The sequence below is a fragment of the Colius striatus genome, chromosome 11 (assembly GCF_028858725.1).
Source record: "Colius striatus isolate bColStr4 chromosome 11, bColStr4.1.hap1, whole genome shotgun sequence".
In the NCBI taxonomy this organism is placed as follows: Eukaryota; Metazoa; Chordata; class Aves; order Coliiformes; family Coliidae; genus Colius; species Colius striatus.
Genome location: NC_084769.1, coordinates 8,410,883 through 8,432,442, shown reverse-complemented (window position 1 = coordinate 8,432,442; position 21,560 = coordinate 8,410,883). Strand labels below are relative to the sequence as shown.

Sequence of the window (21,560 nt, the reverse complement as noted above, 5' to 3'; positions counted from 1 at the left end):
GTCAGAAAAAAACATATAAAATTCTTCTCTTTCATCTCTGGATTTCACTTACAAAGCGAACAGAATGAGCAGTAATATTCCCTAGATCAAATACCTGTGATGGATAAGAGAACAAAGTACTTTCTTTATGTTTCTTATATGAACCTCCTTCCATTCACATATCAATCTAAATGTACTCCATATTATTCTTCACTCAAAACACTGCTCACTACTACAAGCTATCACCCCTATTGAACAATTCTGCAGTAATATTAATGAATTTCCTGATGATGCTTTTGTTGGTTGTTCCATGCATCAGAAACACCTATTTCTTTTGAAAAACTTCAGATCAAAAAGGACTGCAAAAAGAAACCTGCACATTGAAGTTCACTATTAAGTGTACTTAGCAGACCAGTAAGAGTAGATGGAGTTTTTTGTCTTCAGGTTTCCAAGTGAATATCAGTCCTGGGTGTCAAAGTGAACCACGCTAACCTCAAGACCAAATATTGCTGTTGACATCGTCCTGTCTTAGTGAATGGATATTTACATAAAAAACAGCACCTTTGCCTCTGGCACTTCATCTGTCAGACATGAGATCAAAGGCTGACCATTCTGGAGGTGACTTCCAACCCAGGCTTCAAGCACAGTGCTGGCAGGGCAGTGTGGTAGTAGCTCATTGTGTTTGTTGCTCCTTTTCTATATGGAAGATTTCAGCTACACTGAATAGCAAAGCTATCAGTAGAAAAAAACACATCTGTCCTAGAAGATAAACTGTTCCTTCTTCATGTGTGTATAGATATTTATGAGAAGAATATGCAGTGTGATTTTTCATACAGATATTCTCTTATAAATTGGTTCATTATAGTACTGTACTTAAAGTAATTGTCTTTCCTCCCAGGAAACCTATATGCAGCATTTAAACTTTCCTGAAGGAGTTTCTGAGTATTAAAGTAACTACACTTGACTAAAGTGACAGTATTAAAATATCTACCTTTGACTGAAGTACAAACAAGCTCAACTAGTCTGAAAATTAAATTCGGCAAATTTTATGTAATAGCAATTAGGGCAATAGAATTACTCTGGATTTAAATTGCTAGAAATAAGCCAATTTTCCTTCCTCCTGCAGCTCCTCACTTTTTTTTTTTTTTCCCTCCAATAATGTCTTTTCAGTACTTGGACAAAGGCCAAATTACTCTTTTTAATGAAATGAAAAACTTCAAATGCATTCTTTTTTCTTGCCATCAGAAAGTCTCAAGTATTTATACTTGTTGATCCAGTCTTCCATAGATAATTTCTTTAGGGAATGCCTTAAATAACCTCTAAAGGACTTAAGAAGAGAGTATTAACTACTATTTTGGAATGACAGAAATATATTAACTGACTAGTTCTCACCTGTAGTGGCTTTGCCTGGGTCAGGTTTTTGGTAGTGAGGAGGCTACAGGAATGGCTGCTTTAAACAAAGAACTGCCAGAAGCTTCCCCTGTAGCTGACAAGGCTCATGCCAGTCAGTTCTAAGATGGACTCACAGCTGACCATGGCCTGGACAATTAGTGACTGAGGTAATGCCTCTGTGAATAACATATTTAAGGAGAAGAAGTTGCTGGGCAGTTGCAAAACTGCAGCAGTAACAGGGATTGAGAATGTGAAAACGTCTCCACAGATACCAAGGTCAGTGGAGGAGGAGGGTGCTTAGGCCCTGAAAGAAAGACTCCCCTGTGACCTGTGGTGAGGACCATGGTGAAGCAGGTTGTCCCCCTGCAGTTCATAGAGGCCAACGGGGAGCGGAGATCCACTCACAGCCCATGAAGGAGCCCACATCGGAGCAGGTGGAGGACTGAAGGAGGCTGAGTCTCCGTGGGAAACCCATGTTGGAGCAAGTTCTTGGCAGGACGTGGGAGCCTGCAGGGATAAAGAAGCCCACACCAGAGCAGGTTTGCTGTCAGGACTTGTGATCCTGTGAGGGAGTCAGGCAGGAGCAGTTGGTACTTGAAGGACCATCCACACCTGTTGAAGACCCACGCTAGGTCAGTGTGTGAGGAGCTGCCCCCGTGGCAGGCCCCATGCTGGAGCACTGCGTGAGGAGTGTAGCCCATGGGAAGGACCTATGCTGGAGAAGTTTGTGAGGGACTGTCACCCATGGGGAGGGACCTCACACTGCAGCAGTGGGAAGTGTGAGGAGGCCTCCCCCTGAGAAGAAGCAGCGGCAAGGTTCATCTGTAGTGAACTGACTGCAACCCCCACTGCTGTCAGGGGAAGGAAGGAGAGTCCCAGGAACAGAGAGGAGGAAGGTGTTTTTAAGATTAGGTTTTACTTCTTACCTCCCTGTTCTTATAGTTTATTAATAAATCAAGCCTTTTGCTCCCCAACCTGAGTTTGTTTTGCCCATGATGCTAATTGCTGAGCGATCTCCCTGTCCTTATCTTGACTCACAAATCTCTTATTATGTCTCTCTCTCCTGCCCAGTTTAGGAGAGGGAGTGATGTTACAACTTGGTGAGTACCTGGCACCCAGCCAGGGGTAAACCACCACATCACCATAGTAACAATTGCAGAAGCTGATGAAAGAAGTTATTGGTGGGATTAGCAAAAGTACATTATTACGCAACCCAGTAATTCTTTGCAAATGCCAAGGAATAGTTGCTTTGTCTCACAATCTTGTCAGGAAAACTTAGGAAAGAAGCTCAGAATGCATCCTCATATAAAAAAATGTAGAAGCAATCATTCTAGATGAGATAAAAACTCCCAACTTGTCAAATATGTTATCACAGCTTAGATTACATACATTTCACCAAAGTTTAAGATAGCAGCGCATATTCTTTCATAGAATCATAGACTGGTAGAGGTTGGAAGGGACCTTTAGAGATCCAGTTCCCCTGCAGAAGCAGGTTCACCTAGATCAGGTCACATAGGAACATGTCCAGGCAGGTCTTGAAGACCTCCAAGGAAGGAGACTCCACACCCTCCCTGGGCAGCCTGTGCCAGGGCTCCCTTACCCTCACAGATAAATAGTTTTTTCTTATGTTTAAGTGGAACTTCTTGTGTTCCAGCTTCATCCCATTACCCCTTGTCCTGTTGCTAGATATCATAGAAAAAAAGGGATGTTCCAACCTCCTGACACCCACCCTTTAGATATTGGTAAATATTAATAAGATCTCCCTTCAGTCTCCTCCAAACTAAACAGCCCCAGTTCCTGCAGCCTTTCCTCATAAGGAAGATGCTCCAGTCCCCTGATCATCTTGATGGCCCTGTGCTGGACTGTCTCCAGAAGTTCTCTGTCCCTCTTGAGCTGAGTAGCCCAAAATAAATATACCAGTATAAGTGTATTCTGCTATTCAAATAATTTCCAAAGAGGAAATGTTTGTAAATGCAGCAGAATCTTTTACTGGCTTCAGAAAATAAGCAATTTGTTTTCACCTTTTAAAAATTAAAAACCAGCATTGTTTTCTGCTCATTTGAAAACATAAATGAATCACAGTTTAAAACACAGAGTGAACAACATATTTTATGGAGAAGTGGCAATAGGGAGAGAAAAGTGACTTGGCCATATAGAAGGCACAATCTTGCAATACCAAGGAATACCAACTGGTTTTTCAACTTTTCTGTCTAAACACTTTTGTCACTAGACAGGTGACTATGTCTTATTCATTATTCTTACTGAGACAACCAAAGGGAGTCAATAGACAAAACTGCTTCCTATTTACTTGCCAGAATCTCTTGCCCAATCAGAACCTCTTCAATACCAGCCCAAGATGAGCAATGCTGTGTCTGATCAATGAAGCAGGCATGCATCCTCACAAGGATCTAGACAGGTTACAGATAGGTAGGACTCCCTTATTAAAATGTTCTTTTGGCCAAGAGCCAGAAGACACACTACAGACCTGAGAGCTCTAAAAGCAGTTGCCAGATGGGAGATGACAACATCTCCCTGGGGATCTTATTGCTCTACTGATAAACAGAGAAGGACTGAAAGTGCTGGATCCCACGGCAAACAAGCCACAGCAGCCCCACGGGCTTGCTGTCTCACACAGCCACAGCATGGGCTGCCCTCAGCCTCTGTGCCTGCACAGCCCTGCTGCCAGTAGCCCTGATTTGACCTGCAGGAGGAATACATGCAGATAAAGAGCAACAAGTTGGCCATCATATACAAAGATACTGGCATCTTTCCAAAAAGCAGATAGATCATCTTGAAACTCCAGGAGGTTATTCCAGTCTCCCAGGACTACCAAGCAGAGGCATGTTAGAGCTATGTACTTTTCTCTGAAATGCATTTCCTAAATTGGAAAAAAGGCAACAAGAACACCACCATTAAGGCCAAGACAAAAGCTGCAGAAAAATGCTGTGCATAAATAGGAAGTCCCTGCATGCATTAGGACAACCTGCACCAGTCAGGCTGTGAAATGCATCATCACTTTGCTTTCCAAAGAGCGTCTCTGAATTTCTGTTATGCCTATTTCATATGTATATGCTTCAGGCAATGTATATGGGCTGATTTTTGTGGATTCATTCCAAAAGTAAGAACTAGAAGAAAGATAGAGCAAAAGATAGAAACACTATATTGCAGAGGAAAATCTAAACATAGATTTACATTTAGATTACAATCAGTATAATATGAAACAGTACCATCAGATCAGTCAATCTTCACTTCTTGTTACTGTAGATATATAGAGGATTCCAGGAAGGAAAGAACAGCTTGTTTTCTGAGAAACAGGCACACAAATGGCACATTTCACTTATAAGACTTCGTTGTGTTAAACATAACTTTACTGCTTTGTTATTGTATTATATACAATCAAAAAGGGAAAACTACTTGCACTTACATTCCTTGCAACAAAACCATTGTTCTCCTTTGGGGGCAAGAACCCAAGCTCAGTTTAGTTAAATATGGGAACAAATATTTATCAGCATCTTTGCACAGTGGTGGAAATCTACCAGAAGAAAAGCCATAAGGCATTAGTTCCTACCTAAGTAGCCCTGGATTTCTCTGCATGGAAAAGCAGTCCAACAGCAAATGCTTATACCCTTGGCAGACTGGGATTGCTGGTGGAGCTCCCCGAGTGCAGGTGGCTCCTCCTCTGTCCTTCTCTGGGAGACACAAAACTGCTAAGCTTTGCCTAGTCATATTCACCTCAGTAGCTTAGGAGGCCTGGCTGATGCAGTCTCCTGTATACACTTCCAGTTCAGAAATTTTTAAGGATATATCTTCTCTTTCTGCAACAGAAGTTAGCATTAAAATCCTACACAGATTTCAGCTAGGGAATTCAACTAGTGCCTTTTTTTTCAATTCATGGCCATGCTCCATCTGTAAATGTTATATATCAATGGTCTGAACTTTAAAGTTGTATAATTTTATGTTGAGATAAAATTATATTGACAACAGATAAAATTTTTCTTCTCATGATGGAGCTGTTGACACTCATAGCTGTGCAAATTAGAAGTGACAGTCACAACAACTGTTCCTCATTTGAGTCTCACAAAGCACGCAGACAAAAAATTGGGTTGATCTGGCCAACAATGCCACCTGAAATGCTCCTGTATCACTTACGGTGTCACACTTCGCTGACATCTGCTTCAGAAAGCAATTGGCAAAATGCTCCAGACTTCCTGCTGACTGAGAGCTAGAAGTCTTATTGGACTGGAATTATTTTATCTTTCTATTGAAGTTATCAGTAATAAGCCTTTACAGAAAAATCTTCCTTCTTAGCTTTGGATAAGGCAGACACGTGTACACACCTTTATATCCAGCATGGGGTCTTACATCCAGCAAGGAAATGGAACTGAACTTTTTTATGCTCAAAGCCACTCCTCCTGTGAAGCTGCAGGGTGAGTTAATGATTGCACCGGTGGTGATGCTCTGCAAATGGGATGGATGTCTCCCAGGGAGCTCTGTGCCATTCTTCTCATGGTACACTCAAAAGCCTAAGAAATCTCTTATGAAGTAATTACTTCTCAAAATCTTGTCATTCTTCCAGAGTGATAAAAAACCCAGAACTGAACCACAGTATTAGCTCTTTTTCATTGAGTAAAGCCCATCCAAACACTTAGGCTGCAATTGCTCAAATTGTCTGCTACTGCTTTGTTGTTGGTTTAGTCACATAGGCACCGAAATGAGCAATCAAGCAAAAATGAGACAGGACACATGTCACTACACAGAAAGAAATGGAACGAATCAAGTTGTTCTTCTCCACTGCAACCAGGGCCAAAGAAACCTGAAAACATGCCCTAACATTAAGGCTACCTGTAATCTCCATTGAATCTTTGAGACGGATTTCTCTTGGTGTAGACCTAACAGCATGGGGATCATCCTCCTTGACTAACCCTCTACCTCATTACTTGTATCTTTAACCTCTTGAGTTTCTGTAGTCAATCTCTGAAGACCTGCACTGTCCAGAATAATGAAAATCCCTTCTGCTAAAAGTAGTCTAGACCAGCTGGGAACAAGCACAGTCAGACACTCTGCACTACCACAGAAGCTGATGGCCTGTGGCATCAGATGGGGTGAGAGTCACTCTATCTACAGCCCAGGATTTCAGTTCTGGCTGATCAAACAAGTATGCGTGGTCCCCACTGCAGTACCTGTTTGGAGTGGAACTCTCAAAGCAGCACAATGAAGTTTTGACAGGTTACAACCCCTGCAGTCACGAGTTCTTATTTGCCTAAGTTTTTCAAATGAATTCATGTTATCAAAATCCCCAAATTCCCAATGGCAAAATCTCACTTTCACATTTTTTAATACAAGACAGGATAGCCCTGCTTGAAATTGATTCCTTTTCTATTAAAGTATTCACATGTTAAACAAACTCCTCAGGGGAAGTAAGCCTTTCTCCCAAGTTTACAAGGAAATATTTTTTTAATCTCTTCATTATCTGGCTTATAACTATTCCTGTTACCACAGAAGCAGCAGTTCACACACATGACAGACATCTTAAATATACTAGAGATTAAATTGTATGTTATCCTTTTTTTTTTAACAAAGCTTAAAGAAGGACAGGTAAAATTATTTAGTCCAAGAAAAGGGAGAAATTTGTGGCAAATGAAAGAATCAAAATCTAATCCCCCAAACACAGTGCTTTAAACAACAGCTTGTTCCTCTCTGTTGTGACTGCAGCATGTCTTGAGCTTTAGTGCACATATTGACAATTCCAGAATTACGAAAAATTGTGAACTTACAACAAACTCTCTTCCTCATCTATTTTCATCACTGTACACTGACATAAAGTCAAAAGGAGTCAAAAAAAAATCCCAAACCTTGAAAGTTTTGAGTGATCTGTAAGCAGGTAAGACTCTACCTAGATATCCAGTATTGTGATCAAATAGGAAAGAAACTCTAGGTTTTGATGTTCAAATCACAAGGACAAACTGTGGGATGCTCGTCTTCATGTCTTGGGTTTAAGTACTGCACACAATTATTTCTGAGAATTGCTCTCTCTCTTAGATAAAGTACTTGTGTCTTAAATTGGAACAATATTAATATATGAGGTATTGGTTTGGCCTTGCATGGTCTTACTTTTAGGTGCACAATGCCTCTTGGAAATATCATAAAGCTCTTACATACTGGTGCCTTATAGTCTAGCAAACTTTTAAGCAAGAAATACTATGTTTCACAGCAATTCAAATGACACATATTCCTGTCCACATTTATGTGAGTGTTCATTATAAATCTCCCCTCGGTTATTATTATGTAAAATGAGAAAAAAGGAGAATTTTTTTTACAATCTTGCTTCTAAATATATTCATCCTAAAGAAATCACATCATCCATCTGTATGTCCAGCAAATTAAATTCCTATAGGGCAGTTAGCTCTATGGAAAGGGTCAGAATATTTTGCTTCAAGTAAAAATCTCAGCAAGATTTAACACAATATTGCAATAATACTGCTTGCTCTGGCCTCTGTCTTATTATTATTCTTCTAAAATGATCACTATGCAACATTTAATGTTCATTAGCAAGAATATTTATTTTGGAGGCAGGCATATTGATATTATAATAAGAACTCGATTTCATATATCCCAGAACAATAATTAGATTTGTAAAAAACAAATATGTAGACAATGGTCAATAGATCAAAAGCATCTATTGCACAGAGGTATCTTTTATGACTATTCAGATAGTATTTTGAATATGACTCATACAAGCTGACTGACGCTGGTGTCAGTGAATATGGGACATAGTGGCTATCACCTAGGTCATGTCCTCATTTGTTATGAAATACATGGTTTTGCAATTACAGTAAAATAATCTATTGCATTGAGTACTGATCACATCATTCTGGTGATATCGTGGTAATCAGAGAACAGGTATGATTCAGAATATGTTCTAGAAGGTAACCGATTGTGGAGGATGGCTTTCAAAACAATGGTAGTATTTATAACATTCAGTAATATTTGTGTATGCATGTGAAGATATATAGATATGTATAAAAATATACATAGGTATGTATTTTACCTGGAATTCAGATCATAAATATTTTTTTCATGTGTTAGCTCACATCTACAGTTCACTCATAAATCCAAAAATATGGTTATCATATTCCCCAAAAACTGAATACATCACTGTATTTAAGAAACCTCACCAAGTTATATTCCCATTTGTGAGTTACCTTTATAGATATATCAAAAAACTGTCTGAATGTATTTGAAAAGATACAAATGAAATGCTTCTATTGCAATATTGATGCCTCCTGCCAAAATAGAACACAATATTTGCAATAAAATTAATTATGTGTTTAGGTGTTTGTCTGTGATTTCCACATGCTTTCAACAACATATGAATGATTCATATAATGCTTTATTAATATATTTTTCAATGTTAAAATACTCTGCAAACATCTCAGAGCCTAGATCTTTGCCAGCTACTTGTTCTGAACAGTCTTTCAGGTTTTAGCTTTTATTATTACATGAGGTTGTTGCCTAAATCACATTATATAGTTCTTACCCTGTGACTGAATAACAAACACACATCAAGTGAACCCATCTCTGACCTACATAGTAGGTGGCCATATGAGGACAGGAATGCTTTGTTTTTTATGTGAATGGAGCCATTCCTTGAAATTCCCAGAAAACAAACTCTTTGTTCAGAAGCTTGTCATAAAAATGAAAAAAAGGAGTATGAGGATGAGTCAGAGACATTCAGAAAAAAACACAACATTCATGGAAACATTCCATATTTTTGACCTGTTTTACCAATCACAGACTGGTATATGATGCAGTAGTCTAGCTATTCCTCCAGGAGCAGAAAAAACATTGCTTCTGAGTCATGAGTTTAAAAAAATTCATAAGCAAAAAAATTGTATAGCGGCAATATGTTAGAAAAAAGAGAACTTCCAAAGGAAAACAAAAGAGAACAAGAAAAGGAAGCTATTAGGCATTATGGAGTACAGGATTTAAAATAATTTGAGAGTAATATGTATATGAGTGCTTTAATGTCCTGGGGCAGAGATGGCATCACTACATAAGACAGTTAGGCTTAGGTTTGTAGAATCTGCCCTGACTACGATCTAACAGATTCAAACAAATGGTAGGGGATCGAAAGGACCTTTAGAGATCATCCAGTCCAATCCCCCTGCAGAAGCAGGTCAACCTAGATCAGGTCACACAGGAATGTGTCCAGGTGGGTTTTGAAAACCTCCAAGGAAGGAGAATCCACACTCTCCCTGGGCAGCCTGTGCCAGGGCTCCCTCACCTCACAGTGAAATAGCTTTTTCTTATGTTAAAATGGAACTTCTTGTGTTCCAGCTTCTTCCTATTACCCCTTGTCCTGTTGCTAGATACCATAGAAAAAAGGGATGTCCCAGCCTCCTGACACTCACCATTTAGATATTTGTAAATATTAATGAGATCCCCCCTCAGTCTCCTCTTCTCCAGACTAAACAGCCCCAGTCCCTGCAGTCTTTCCTCATAAGGAAGATGTTCCAGTACCCTGATCATCTTGGTGGCTCTGTGCTGGACTCTCTCCAGAGGTTCTGTGTCCCTCTTCAGCTGAAAAGCCCAGAACTGGACACAGGACTCCAGATGAGGCCTCATCAGGGCAGAGTAGAGGGGGAGAAGAACCTCCCTTGATCTGCTGGCCACACTCTTCTTGATGCATCCCAGGATGCCATTGGCCTTCTTGGCCACGAGGGCACATTGCTGGCTCATGACTAGTTTATTATCAACCAGGACTCCCAGGTCTGTCTCTGCTGCTCTCCAGCAGATCAATCCCCAGCCTGTACTCCATGATGAAAAAACACTGAAGTATTCTTTTTCTTGTTGAGAGTGCAAAAACAAAAGCCAAAGGAGGTAAAATCTAACTGTGGTACCACTTTGCTGTGGTGGTACCACCACTGTATGGTGGTAGTAGTGAGCAGGAAGTATGGATGTCATCAGTTTGTGCGGAGCTGTTTTTTGTTTGGTAACAGGAGGAGGGGGTTGCAGTGGGAAGTTCTGAGAACTGCTTAATGGGGGCAGCACTGCAGCATCCTCCCCATTTACCAAGCAAAAAGCAGCTCCACATAAACCCATGACACCCATACTTCCTGCTCGCTCTTGCCACCGAACTTCCCCTGGCTCTGAGGTGGATCCATATCCAACCTGGCTGGGCCAATCGGACACATCTGTCATCATTATTTAGGAAGGAAGATCTGCAGTGGAAGAGGAGGTTGAAGAGTGGTAAAGATGGAGGTGACCATGCAGTCAGAGAAGTCAGAGGAGTGTTGGACCAGAGACCACTTGAGAATGCAGCCCATAGAGGGCAATGGCAGGACTGAGAGGCACCAGTAGCTTCGGGTGAGTGCGCCTGGACGGGCAGGAGACTGTGTGAGGAGGCGGCCATGGCGCAGGCCATGTTGGAGAGCCTGCGGGCCGCAGAGATACACACAGGAGGCCAAGAGGAGCTGCGGCCCTCAGGATGAGCAACATCGGAGCGGCCCGTGCAGGGCTGCCTGGTGTGCGAGGGACCCCATGCTGGAGCAATGGAATGGCAGGGAGTCCATCTACCCTGAGGCAGAACAAGAGGCAGGAGCCACTAGAAATGCACTGACTGAAACCAAATTCCCTGCCTCCCTGCACTGCCTGGGGGAAAGAAGAGGTAAAAATATTGGGATCAGGTGTCTGAGCCTGGGAAGTGGGAAGGGATGGGGGCAAGATGGTCTTAAAGGGCTGGTTGTGCTCTTCATCATCATGTCACTCTGAGTTGCTTTCTGTTTGTTGTGGTTTTGCTTGGTGGTGGATTAAATTAATTTTTGCTTTCTTTCCCAAGTCAAGTAGTCCTGTCTGCTTTGCCCAGGACCATAAGTGGCAAGTGGGCCCTCCCTGTCCTTGGGAATTTCCAAAAGGTCCTGGGATACTTCTCCCAGTCCCATCAGGACAGGGAAGAGTGAGCAAGCAGCTGCATACACTCCTTTGTTCCTGGCTGGGCCTAAACCACAATGGATTTAAACCTTGAACCACGAGGAGGGAACCAAGTTTCATCTTTGCATCCCAAAAGGAGAGTTACTAAAATATAGATGCTTTTATCAACAGTTTCTAAGAGCTCAATGTTCTATTTACAACTACAACAAAAAGTTTAATTTGTCCAGAAATTAAATTTTACAGCCTATCCTTTTAACAAGAAAAATTGATTATTTTGGAAGGTTAATCCAAAACAATCTCTTCCCTTCAATCCAAACTCAAAATGAAAATTTCATTACAGTGATCAATACTCTTTAATGTACATTTTTGTTTAGCTATATTGCTATATTTTTGATCCATCAGTCATAAGAATGGACTTGTATAACTAGAATTTTTGAAAAACTACCTAGTTAGGATCACTACCTAGTATAGACTTTACCATATTATTTCAGCATTTTATGTCTTCATAAGGAATGCTTATTAAGTTTAAAAAGATACAGGATAGGACTGACTTCATTAAGTGTTATTTTTATGAACTCATGTGCAGAATATCTGATTAACTGGGATGTATCTCATTCCTGTTTCCAGGCACTTAAAAAGACCACCTCAGGTTCACTGCTTCCAGAATACAGCAGTACATTAGGAAAATGTAAAACGCTCCTTTCTTACAAAAAACATTAAAAGTCCCGTTCCCCTTTGAAAAACCTCTAAAATCTTTACTTGCCTAAATTCTGTTCTGAAACACAATGTCTCTGACTCAAGTGAGGCCAATAAAATGCACCTGTCGCATGCAGCGGTAAGAAAATACGGAGTTTGACACGGAAATCTGACACCCAGTAAGAATATGAGTGGATGAAACTATCCCTCAGATTCTGAAAGACAACTTATCAAAAGCATCTATGTTTTCTATAGATGCTGGAACCTATTACTTAAAATATTAGTGCTTTAATAAAGTCCTTAAAACTGGTTTCTCTGTCTTGTTATACTGTGAGGAGCAACAATTGTAGATAACAAAACAATAAAAACAAAAAGCCTTAAACTCAAGTGTGAGAACACCTAGGAAGATGCAGATGGTATCAACTACTATTTACAAGTATTCATAACTAATAAACAAAGAAAGGAAATGATGCCACATTTATCTCAATAGTGCAATTTTGGTTTTAAAGAACTTTTCTATCACAAGAAAACAAGTGCTAAGTCACTAATACCTGATATACCTTCATGATACTGACAGTTCCTTCTCCATGCTGGCCTGGGGATCCTTGGCTCTGCAGCAGATTTCTCACTGTCTCCTCCATTCTAGAGAATGAAAATATTTATAAAAATTAACTTTATGAAAAAAAAAAAAGTTAAGGGTTGCATCCAGTGTTTCTGTTTTTACAAGAGCCTAATGCATCCATGGCTACTATGAAGTCAATATTCAAAGGCAATCCTGGCCTTGTAATGTTCTGATACTCCATGTTATGAATAACACATTAAGGACACTCTTTTATCCTTTGAATATGCACAGTAATTAGTTGTATTGCTAAAACCCTACTGGGGCTCAGTTACAAAAAATTAAAAACAAACATGTGCAAAAGACATCACCTTGTCAGTAGTGTAACCAAACATTATGAGAAAATTACTGTCATTTAGGAAAAAAATCAGTCAGATTAAGAAAAACAACACCCAACTGTTGTATTTCTAGCCCATTGTCAGTTTAGTGCAATTTAAACAGACCATCAAATACATTACTAGTATTTACTTTCTCTGTTAGAGGTGCAGCAGTGTGTGCCAGTACATTTGTTTATAGAGGCACAGCTGCTGAACACATTCACCCTTCTCTGCCCTTTCAACAGGATGTAAAAACCAAGTGTCGGCTACAATCTGGTACTACCATCTCATGAAAACATAATCAGTTTCCATCAGTGAGGGAAGGAAGGTTTGCACTTTCCTTTTATAAGGTGTTAATAGACATCAGCAAAAGTTGCCTTTGATCTACATGCATTCATCAAGCATCTTAAAACTGATAATAATATCTAACTCTCCTGAATAAAGGTTGGACAGAATAAAGAGTTCTGCTCCTTTGCGCAATAGGACCACTGGGAATAATGGAAGCCACCTATGAAACACTGTTGCCATTCAACATAGATCAGAAATTAAATCCCATGGGCTTAGGAGATGTCACTGTGGCTGACCACAAATAAAGGGTCTGGGTTGTATAGCTGGTTTCAGCTCTGTGAGTGTGGGTAAGAAAAGGAAAGGGATCAAAAGCCAGAAAAGCAGTGATGGACACTGCAACAAAGATGCTGGGTTTCACAACAAAACCTCCTGACTGCCAATCCCAGCTGAAGGTCCTCACACTTCTCCCCACTCTCATTTCCTCTGTGAAATTCTCACCCCTATACAACTACTTCTTCATCTGTGCAGATGCAACAGTTTTTCTACTCCTCCCTGTTATGTTTCCTGTTGTTTTCCTTTTTAAACTGTCTCAATCTCTTGACATAGTTGGAAAAACAGCCCAGCTGGAACAGGGTCCAGAGAAGGGAAAAGTGCTGCGGCATGGGTGTGTGGGTGACATGGAGGCAGGAGAGAGAGAAACACCTTAAGCCATGTTGCCAGATACACTGTATATGAAAACTGTGACCTTGAAAAAAGAGCCATTATTTCCAGGCATATCAGGCCAGAAACTGCCTGCTGTTGTTTCTTTCAACTGTGTTTAGGGAAACAAGACTTTTGTGTAGCATCTTTGCAAATGTGATTGAGCAGAAGAATTATTCACAGCATATCATTTTTTTTAATTATTATTTCTGAGGTAACAATCCAGAGAGACAGCAAATACTACCTAACTGCTCTGGCCAAAGGCCAATACCATCTTTTCTACAAGCCTCATAGTCCTTCTGATCTTTCAGTCTTCCCAGAATAAACAGTAGTGGCTAATTTAGCAATAATATGATGTTTTTCTAGGTTTTCTCTTTCAAGTCAGCTACTCTACCTTTCGAGAAGCAGACTCTGAGTATTCATTCTACTCAGATGAACACTGACATTTTACTTATTTGTGTGATGGGTTTTTGTCATTGATGTGCAGACTTCTACACTGACAGAATGCCTACAGAATAGTTGGACCATCTGTTGACCAAATGTGAATAAAAACAAGCCAGCTCTAATCTCTAGTGCAGACAGTGGTGCAGTTTTTCAGTTGCAGATTGGAACCATTTCCGCTCCTAGGCTGACCTTAATCAGAACAAATCATTTTGGTTCATAATATAAATTCCTTTTCAGTTGGTAGTGAAATATTTCATTACTTAGCATGCTCATAATTTCATTTTCAAATTAATGATGTAATAGGATTCTTAATTACCATGTTTATAAATGCATAGGCAGTTCCTACTCCAATCCATCATAAAGTTCTTAGGAAATAATAAACAAGCAAAAATGGGAGAAAGAGTAGAAACCACTGGCACTAAAATCAGAGTTTTTCAATTTAAACCTACTAATATGAATTAGAACATAGCCCAGTTGCATAGTAGCATCACCAATTAAACCAGCTCAGAAAAATTATGTTGGATCCTTAAATTCAATATGTCATTTCATCTTCAGTCAAATTCAGACAGTCTATTTTTGGACAATAATTTGGTCTTGTTGAACAGCTTTACTGGGACTAGTGAGCACAGTTTCATGTGGCAATTAGAAACACCTCTCCTCAGCACTCAGATTTCTGTGCAACAGAATAATCTTTGCAACCTGACGAAGAGCTCAGTTAAAAACATGTGAGACTGATGTTGTTTTATTGTTTGCATATATTATGCAAGTTTGTAAGAGTTGACCAGTCATAAAGCTGAAGTGCAGGCATAACAGAGACACTGCATGGTCATGTCACTATAAAACCAGCACTCAGAGGATCGTAGGTACCCATGGAATATTTGATAAAGAACGGAGAATGCTAGTTTCTGTCAAGCAAGGAGGTGAAATATGCTTACAGTCAAATTTACTGCAAAGCTCTGATAGTGAGTGCTCTTGCAGTTTATAATCTGCTGCTTCTTCAGTAGCACCCCAGGTGTCCATTTTTAGGAAAGGTTTGCTTAACCAAACATGTGAGGCTTGTTTCTTATAAATCAGAATCTTTGAAGCATGAATTAATGGCATCTTAATTGAAAAGTGATTGTTATATGATGATCTATAATACTCTCCACAGTGACAGAACATGCCACAAGGATTTAGTAGAAATGATTGTAAAGAATGCAAGAACAGTTGAGCCTCTATAAATTTGACTTGAAATCCCACGCTTTGCTCCTTGAACAAGGCTTCTAAAGGATACATAAATTTTTGAGGTGAAGCAGAAAAATCAGGAGCTTTATGAAAGGCTATTTCTACACATCAACCTATACTTACCCCCTTCTGGTAATGAGAAAAGATTATCTTCTCTTGGTCATGATTCTAATATCCTCGATGGACTCACTCCAACATCAGCATTTCCCAATTATGCCCCAAACAGCTATCCCCACGCATGTATTCTGCCTGCTTGCTGGACTATGCTAAAGAACCTGTTTTGCCAAGGATTCTGTGCATCTTATGTAACTATCAAGCTGTTACAATCCACAAACACAGTCTCCAAAGCTCACCATTCCCGAGTCTACATTCTTCAGTCAGTAAGAACACTTATTTTCCTCTTTCTTTAGTGTTATATTTACTGTCTATTCATCTGAGGCATCTCAGTATCATTACATTTTGTGTTACTTATATTATCTGAATATAAAACTGAAATGTTCTTAAAACTGAAATATTCCTTTCATTTTTTTAAAGCTATTTTCTTTAGAGGAAAAAGAAACAAAACCCATGTTGGATAGAAGCTTCTTAAGATTCTCAACAGAATATCAGTTTAGAGTAGTGAAATGATTCTCCACCAGTACTAACTTTAGGATAAATTTCTCAAAAGCATAAAACTGAAGAAGAAATGAGGCACTTAGAAACCAGAACCTGCCCATGGAATGTAAGAGTTTAAGGAACATAAAATATTAATGCTACTGTGTAAAGCACCATCAAGGTTTTATCTGGAATATAATCTGCAATTCTTATCACCAGTGTCCAGGAGCAAATTGAGAGGATTCAATGAAGAGACAGCTGTAAGGATGTTTAGAGGAAATGAGAGCATCATGAGAATAGACTTAAATAACTTATCTTGCTAAACTTACGAAACCAAGGGCTTACACAGGTATGAGTTCCACAAAAGAATCAGTGAGAAAAAGTAAAATGGGAAATCATCAACCTAAGGCCAATGACTGACAAAACAAGATGGGAATATAGTGGCTCCAAATATATTTAAGCTGGAATTAGGATATTTTTAATCACTGAAAAAGTGAAAATCTGAACCAGTCTGGCAAGTAGAGTAACAGGATAAGAAACCCAAACAGTTTTAAGCCAGAGTTCAGCAATTTATGAAATTAATTACACGGCAGGGTCAAGAGCTGAGGACTTGGAATTTATGATCCACAGGTCCCTGCTGCTATTCCTCCTGAAACAAAACCAGCCATTCCTACATTTAAAACATGTAATTTGCCCTATGCTGTTGAGAGAATACCAGGAAATCAATCCAGATGCAACAGATGCTTTATTTTGGTTTGTTTCTGCATGTGTTTCTGGGCAAGGGAGCAGAGGAATCCCTGGAAAAAAGGAACCACCATTCCCTGCTCAGGGAGCAGCACCACAGGCCACAGATGCTCAAGCATCTAAGATGACAGAAGGAAGCTTCCTCTGTATTTTTGCTGCACCTCAAATCTTGCCTGAAAGCAAGCACCTGCCTGCAAGAACCCACTGACCTGTAGGAGACTTGCATTTAAAGCTTCTTGATGTTATGTTTCTGACAGCTCTGCTGCCTGGCCCCACTCAAGGCCAGGAGAGACAGATCCTGCTGGGGTTGACGCATCAGTGCCAGGTGTTAAGTTCCTGATTTCCTTCTCAATTTTTTCAGGGCCATCACCTTCATAAATGGGCACTTCCTTTGCACCATCCCCCAGCAACGCTGGGAAACAGAAAACTTGACTGCTTTCTGTCTCTCCCAGTTCTGTCATTTCAAGTGGACCAAAGCCATATGCTATTATGGCATCCTCCCCAAGAACAGGTTTTAAGACCATATAGGAATGAATCTTCCCTCTAATATACTAATTCAAAGAGGCACAAGAGTTCTACAAGAAAGCTGGAGAGGGACTTTTTATAAGGGCATTTAGTGATCATGCAAATGATAATGGCTTTAAACTGAAAGAGGTCAGATCTAGACTAGCTATTATGAAGGAGGGTGGTGAGGCACTGGAACAGATGGGCAAGAGAGGTTGTGGATGCTCCATCCCCAGAAGTGTTCGAGGTCTCATTGGATAGGGCTTTAAGCAATTTGGTCTAGTGGAAGCTGTCTCTGCCTTCCCTCTCCGTTTATCACAGTAATTTCATGTGTGAAGAATGATTTTCTCTGACCAGCCTCTCCACTATGCAGTATATGCCTTTATGCCCTATCTCACAGCAAAGAAAACTCATTCACTTCTCTTGTTCTTTGTAGTATAATCCTTAGAGGGTTTGATCTCCCTGGGCCTAAAATCTTTCCTTGTCAGAGAAAGTTTTCCTTGAAAAAAATCATTTCCATACGCCCTGATCTTTGATTCCCCCTCTAGTGCAGGGAATAAATATTCTGTATTGAAACAATAAAAGAAAGACTAAGCTCTGTTCATCCAGGATCCACACAGCCTTTTTTATAATTTTCCCTCCAAGGGACAGAGAGCACATAGTTGCTCCAGCTCTCCAAGGTGAGTAACAGTTTCGACCCTGTCTCCCTTGACCTACTTCCTTCCAGATTTCCACAGGCTGGCAACTACCTTTTGCTATGTGCTATCACCTTCTATGATTCTATGACTCTATGAAAGCTTCATCACCCTCAAGCTGAGGTGACACTACTTGGTGCTTATTTCAAATGCATGTCACAAGAATTCCTTCAACTTGATACAGTCTTACAGAGATGTGTCCAAAGGTTTCTACACAATCTTACTGCAGCAGCTGAGTTTTGCATTTCAGCTTCCTCCTTCTCACACCATGCACGCAGCAGGAACAAAACAGTCTGAGAGAAAAAAATACCAATAGCAGATCTTTCTCCATCATTAGCTAAACTTACTTCTGGGTAATCAAATATCTCAGATGGGTATTTTCTTCCAGCTCCTGTCTGTGAGACAGTGAATCTCCTGCCTCCTGCCTCTCTCCTTGCCAGTCTCTGGCTTCAGTCTCTTGACTTCTATTTTTAATTACAGCTTCCATGGAGATGTGGTGTGAGTTCAGCTTCTTGAGCTGTCTGATCCTTCTCTACTACCTGGATCACAGACAAAGGAACAGGTTCCCATGCAGTTTGTCAGTTCTCGGTTCACCTGTGAACCAGCCAGAAATTGAGCCTGCTGGACTTTGGTTGCCTCTTTGGAGACTGCAATCTGTCTGGCTTTGGCAGCAGACTTCTGTGCCTCTGTCCAAGCCTTCCAGCTCTTTCTCCAAACCCACAAGCCAACCAAATAAAAAGCTTTTCTGACTCAGTTCCTAAATAAATTTATTTTCTTGTATGTAGTTTTGTCTTCATGCTTGTGGTTACCTGCATCTCACTTCCCTTACCACTCCATTCAAAGCTCTGCAATGGATCAGGTTAGACTTTCTCCTTACAGTGAGTTCCTCAAACTCCCAAAGGCTTCAAAGTAAGCAAACACACACAATTCCCTCTCCTGAAAAAATTGTTTTTAAAAGGGAAGAAAATCAAAGTGACTTTACAAGACAACAGAAACAAAAAAACCTCATGAAACATCAGTTCCTCTTCACTGCCTCCATTCAGGAGTGTCCTTCCTTCTACCTGGTTTCAATTAAGTAAGTGGTGCTCTGAACTGTAGACTCCGCTTACTCCCCTCTGGCCCCAAAGATTTCCATTAGATGCAGACATGGCTGCCTGACATCCTCAGCTCTTCCTCTGACCTGCAGGCTCATCTCCAGACTGTGCAGTGACTTGCCAGCCACAGCAGCCTCTCTGTTCCTCTCCCCTCCATCAGCTGTGGTGTTCCCCAGGACAAAGCAGCCCCTCCTTCCCCACCCTGCTGTTCTCAGTGCACCTGATATCAGCAGAGACTCTGCCATACGCTGTTAGGCCCTTGCTTCAAGTGAGTAGGCAGCCAGGAGATAGACATAGCTTCTCCAAAGAACCTGAATACTGCAAACAAATTAAAAAGAAAGGGAAAGAGAGAAGTGAAAACAAATATATGATAAACTTAAAAGAGAACTGACAGATGGGAAATGCTGGGGCTTTAAACCCTGAGGGGTTTTCTCCACATTTTCAGTTCTGCTTAGGATACCACATTGGTACATGCCTTATGCAGTGTGCTGGGCACAGCTTACAGGATGCACTGTATCCATACTTCATATTTTAGTTGGAAAATAAAGTACCAATATCCCTTACAATAGTAACAGAAATACACACATACAGTGTATCATTTATGTTTATCCTTTCTCTTCATGAGTGCAGAAATTTATCAATCCAGAAATACCACAGCAAATTCTCCTCCTGCAGCACCATCACAGCCCTTTCCCCACCACAGGCTCTGGGCAGCCAGTTCAACCTTGTTTCATTTGCCAGCCCTAAAAGCACAAGTCATGCTCTTTTCATTTGCTCATGCTAAACCCTTCTAATAAAAAAATATTCACATGGCTGCCTGAGGGGCAAGCTATCTAAAGAAGAATTGCATGTAAATTAAAGTATCTTGTGCATGATGAAGACAACCAGCACAAGGCTGTGCTGGAAAGAAACAAGTCTCAAGCTCTGTTTACATGAGTGGAGAAGGATCCTTCTTTGGAGTGGATGACCTAATCAGGGGCTCTGTCCACTAGACCATACCACCACTTGAAAATGATAAAGAACTGAAAGACTGAGCACAACACTGACTTAGTTGAACCACTGACCACTGAACCCACTGCAAATTTTCAAGGTATTCTTAAAATAATGTGAGTATATGCCTTGAGCCTCAGACAAGCGGTGTAGGATTTTGAAAGACCTCAGCATTAGCATATCACTGCTCCCACACAAGTCTGAGTTCATGCAATGGCAGACCTGACATTTCTCTGAAACTGCTCTAACTACCATCCCAGCCAGGAAATGCTGGAAATGTTTCCATTGTCTCTTCCAGCTATACAGATTTCACTCATCAAACTTAAACCTATAGCAGAAAGTTTCAGAACTGCAATAGAAACCACTGGTAATTTTTATTTCTTTGTTGACAGACAGACAAATGCCATATGGACTGTATGGGTGTCTTCCATCATCAGCCTTGTACACAGTTTTGTAAGTTACAGACATGGGGGATTAACAAAAAACAGTCCAAGACTAAGCCTTGCAGAAAAGCTTCTCACAGGCAATTGAAAGGATTTTTCAAATGGAAGGACTATCCTTCCTGCAATTCCCCAGTAACATATTTGTGACCTTAGGACAGGAGATATTTTCATTAACTGTAAGTAGATAGAACCAGACACATAGAGAAAGCTAATTCTCGTGTCAGCTTAAACATATGCTCGTAAATTCAAACCGTATTCATGCTGGAGACACCAGAAATAGAGTGTTTCAGCAGAACTAAAAGCATCAGAAGAATTACAGACAACAACATCATCAGACTACAAATATTTCCAGTTTGAAATAATGAGGGGGTTTTACCTTTTTTTCCTTTGTTTTCTGCATTTTAAACAAACACATTTTAAACAAACACTTTCCATATTTGCAAACATATAGATATAGAATCATAGAATCGTTTCAGCTGGAAGAGACCTTTAATATCATTGAGTCCAGCCTTTGTCTTAGCCCTATCATCCACTAGACCGTTTCCCTATGTGCGACATCTACCCTTCTCTTAAATCCCTCCAGGGACGGTGACTCCAGCACCTCCCTGGGCAGCCCCTTTCAGGAAAGAAATTCCTGACAACCCTTTCAGGAAAGAAATTCCTCCTCAGATCCAGCCTGAACCTCCCCTGGTGCAACTTGAGGCCGTTTCCTCTTGTTCTATTGCTTGTTACTAGGGAGAATAGACTGACCCGCGCCTCTCTACACCTTCCTTTCAGATAGTTGTAGAGAGCGAGAAGGTCTCCCCTGAGCCTTCTTTTCTCCAGGCTAAACAGCCCCAGATCCCTCAGCCGTTCCTCATAGCAGATGTGCTCCAAACTGCTACTCCTTTAATTTACTTACAGGTATG

At 40.5% G+C, this 21,560-nt stretch overlaps 1 protein-coding gene across 1 annotated transcript in view; it reads right to left on the bottom strand.

Moving 5' to 3' along the window:
* Nucleotides 1-21,560, bottom strand: part of NCKAP5 (NCK associated protein 5) — a 369,143-nt gene that overhangs the window by 133,700 nt on the left and 213,883 nt on the right. The window contains exon 5 of the mRNA XM_062005050.1: nucleotides 12,549-12,639. Coding sequence (XP_061861034.1) covers nucleotides 12,549-12,639 — 91 coding nt within the window. The remainder of the gene's footprint in view (nucleotides 1-12,548; nucleotides 12,640-21,560) is intronic.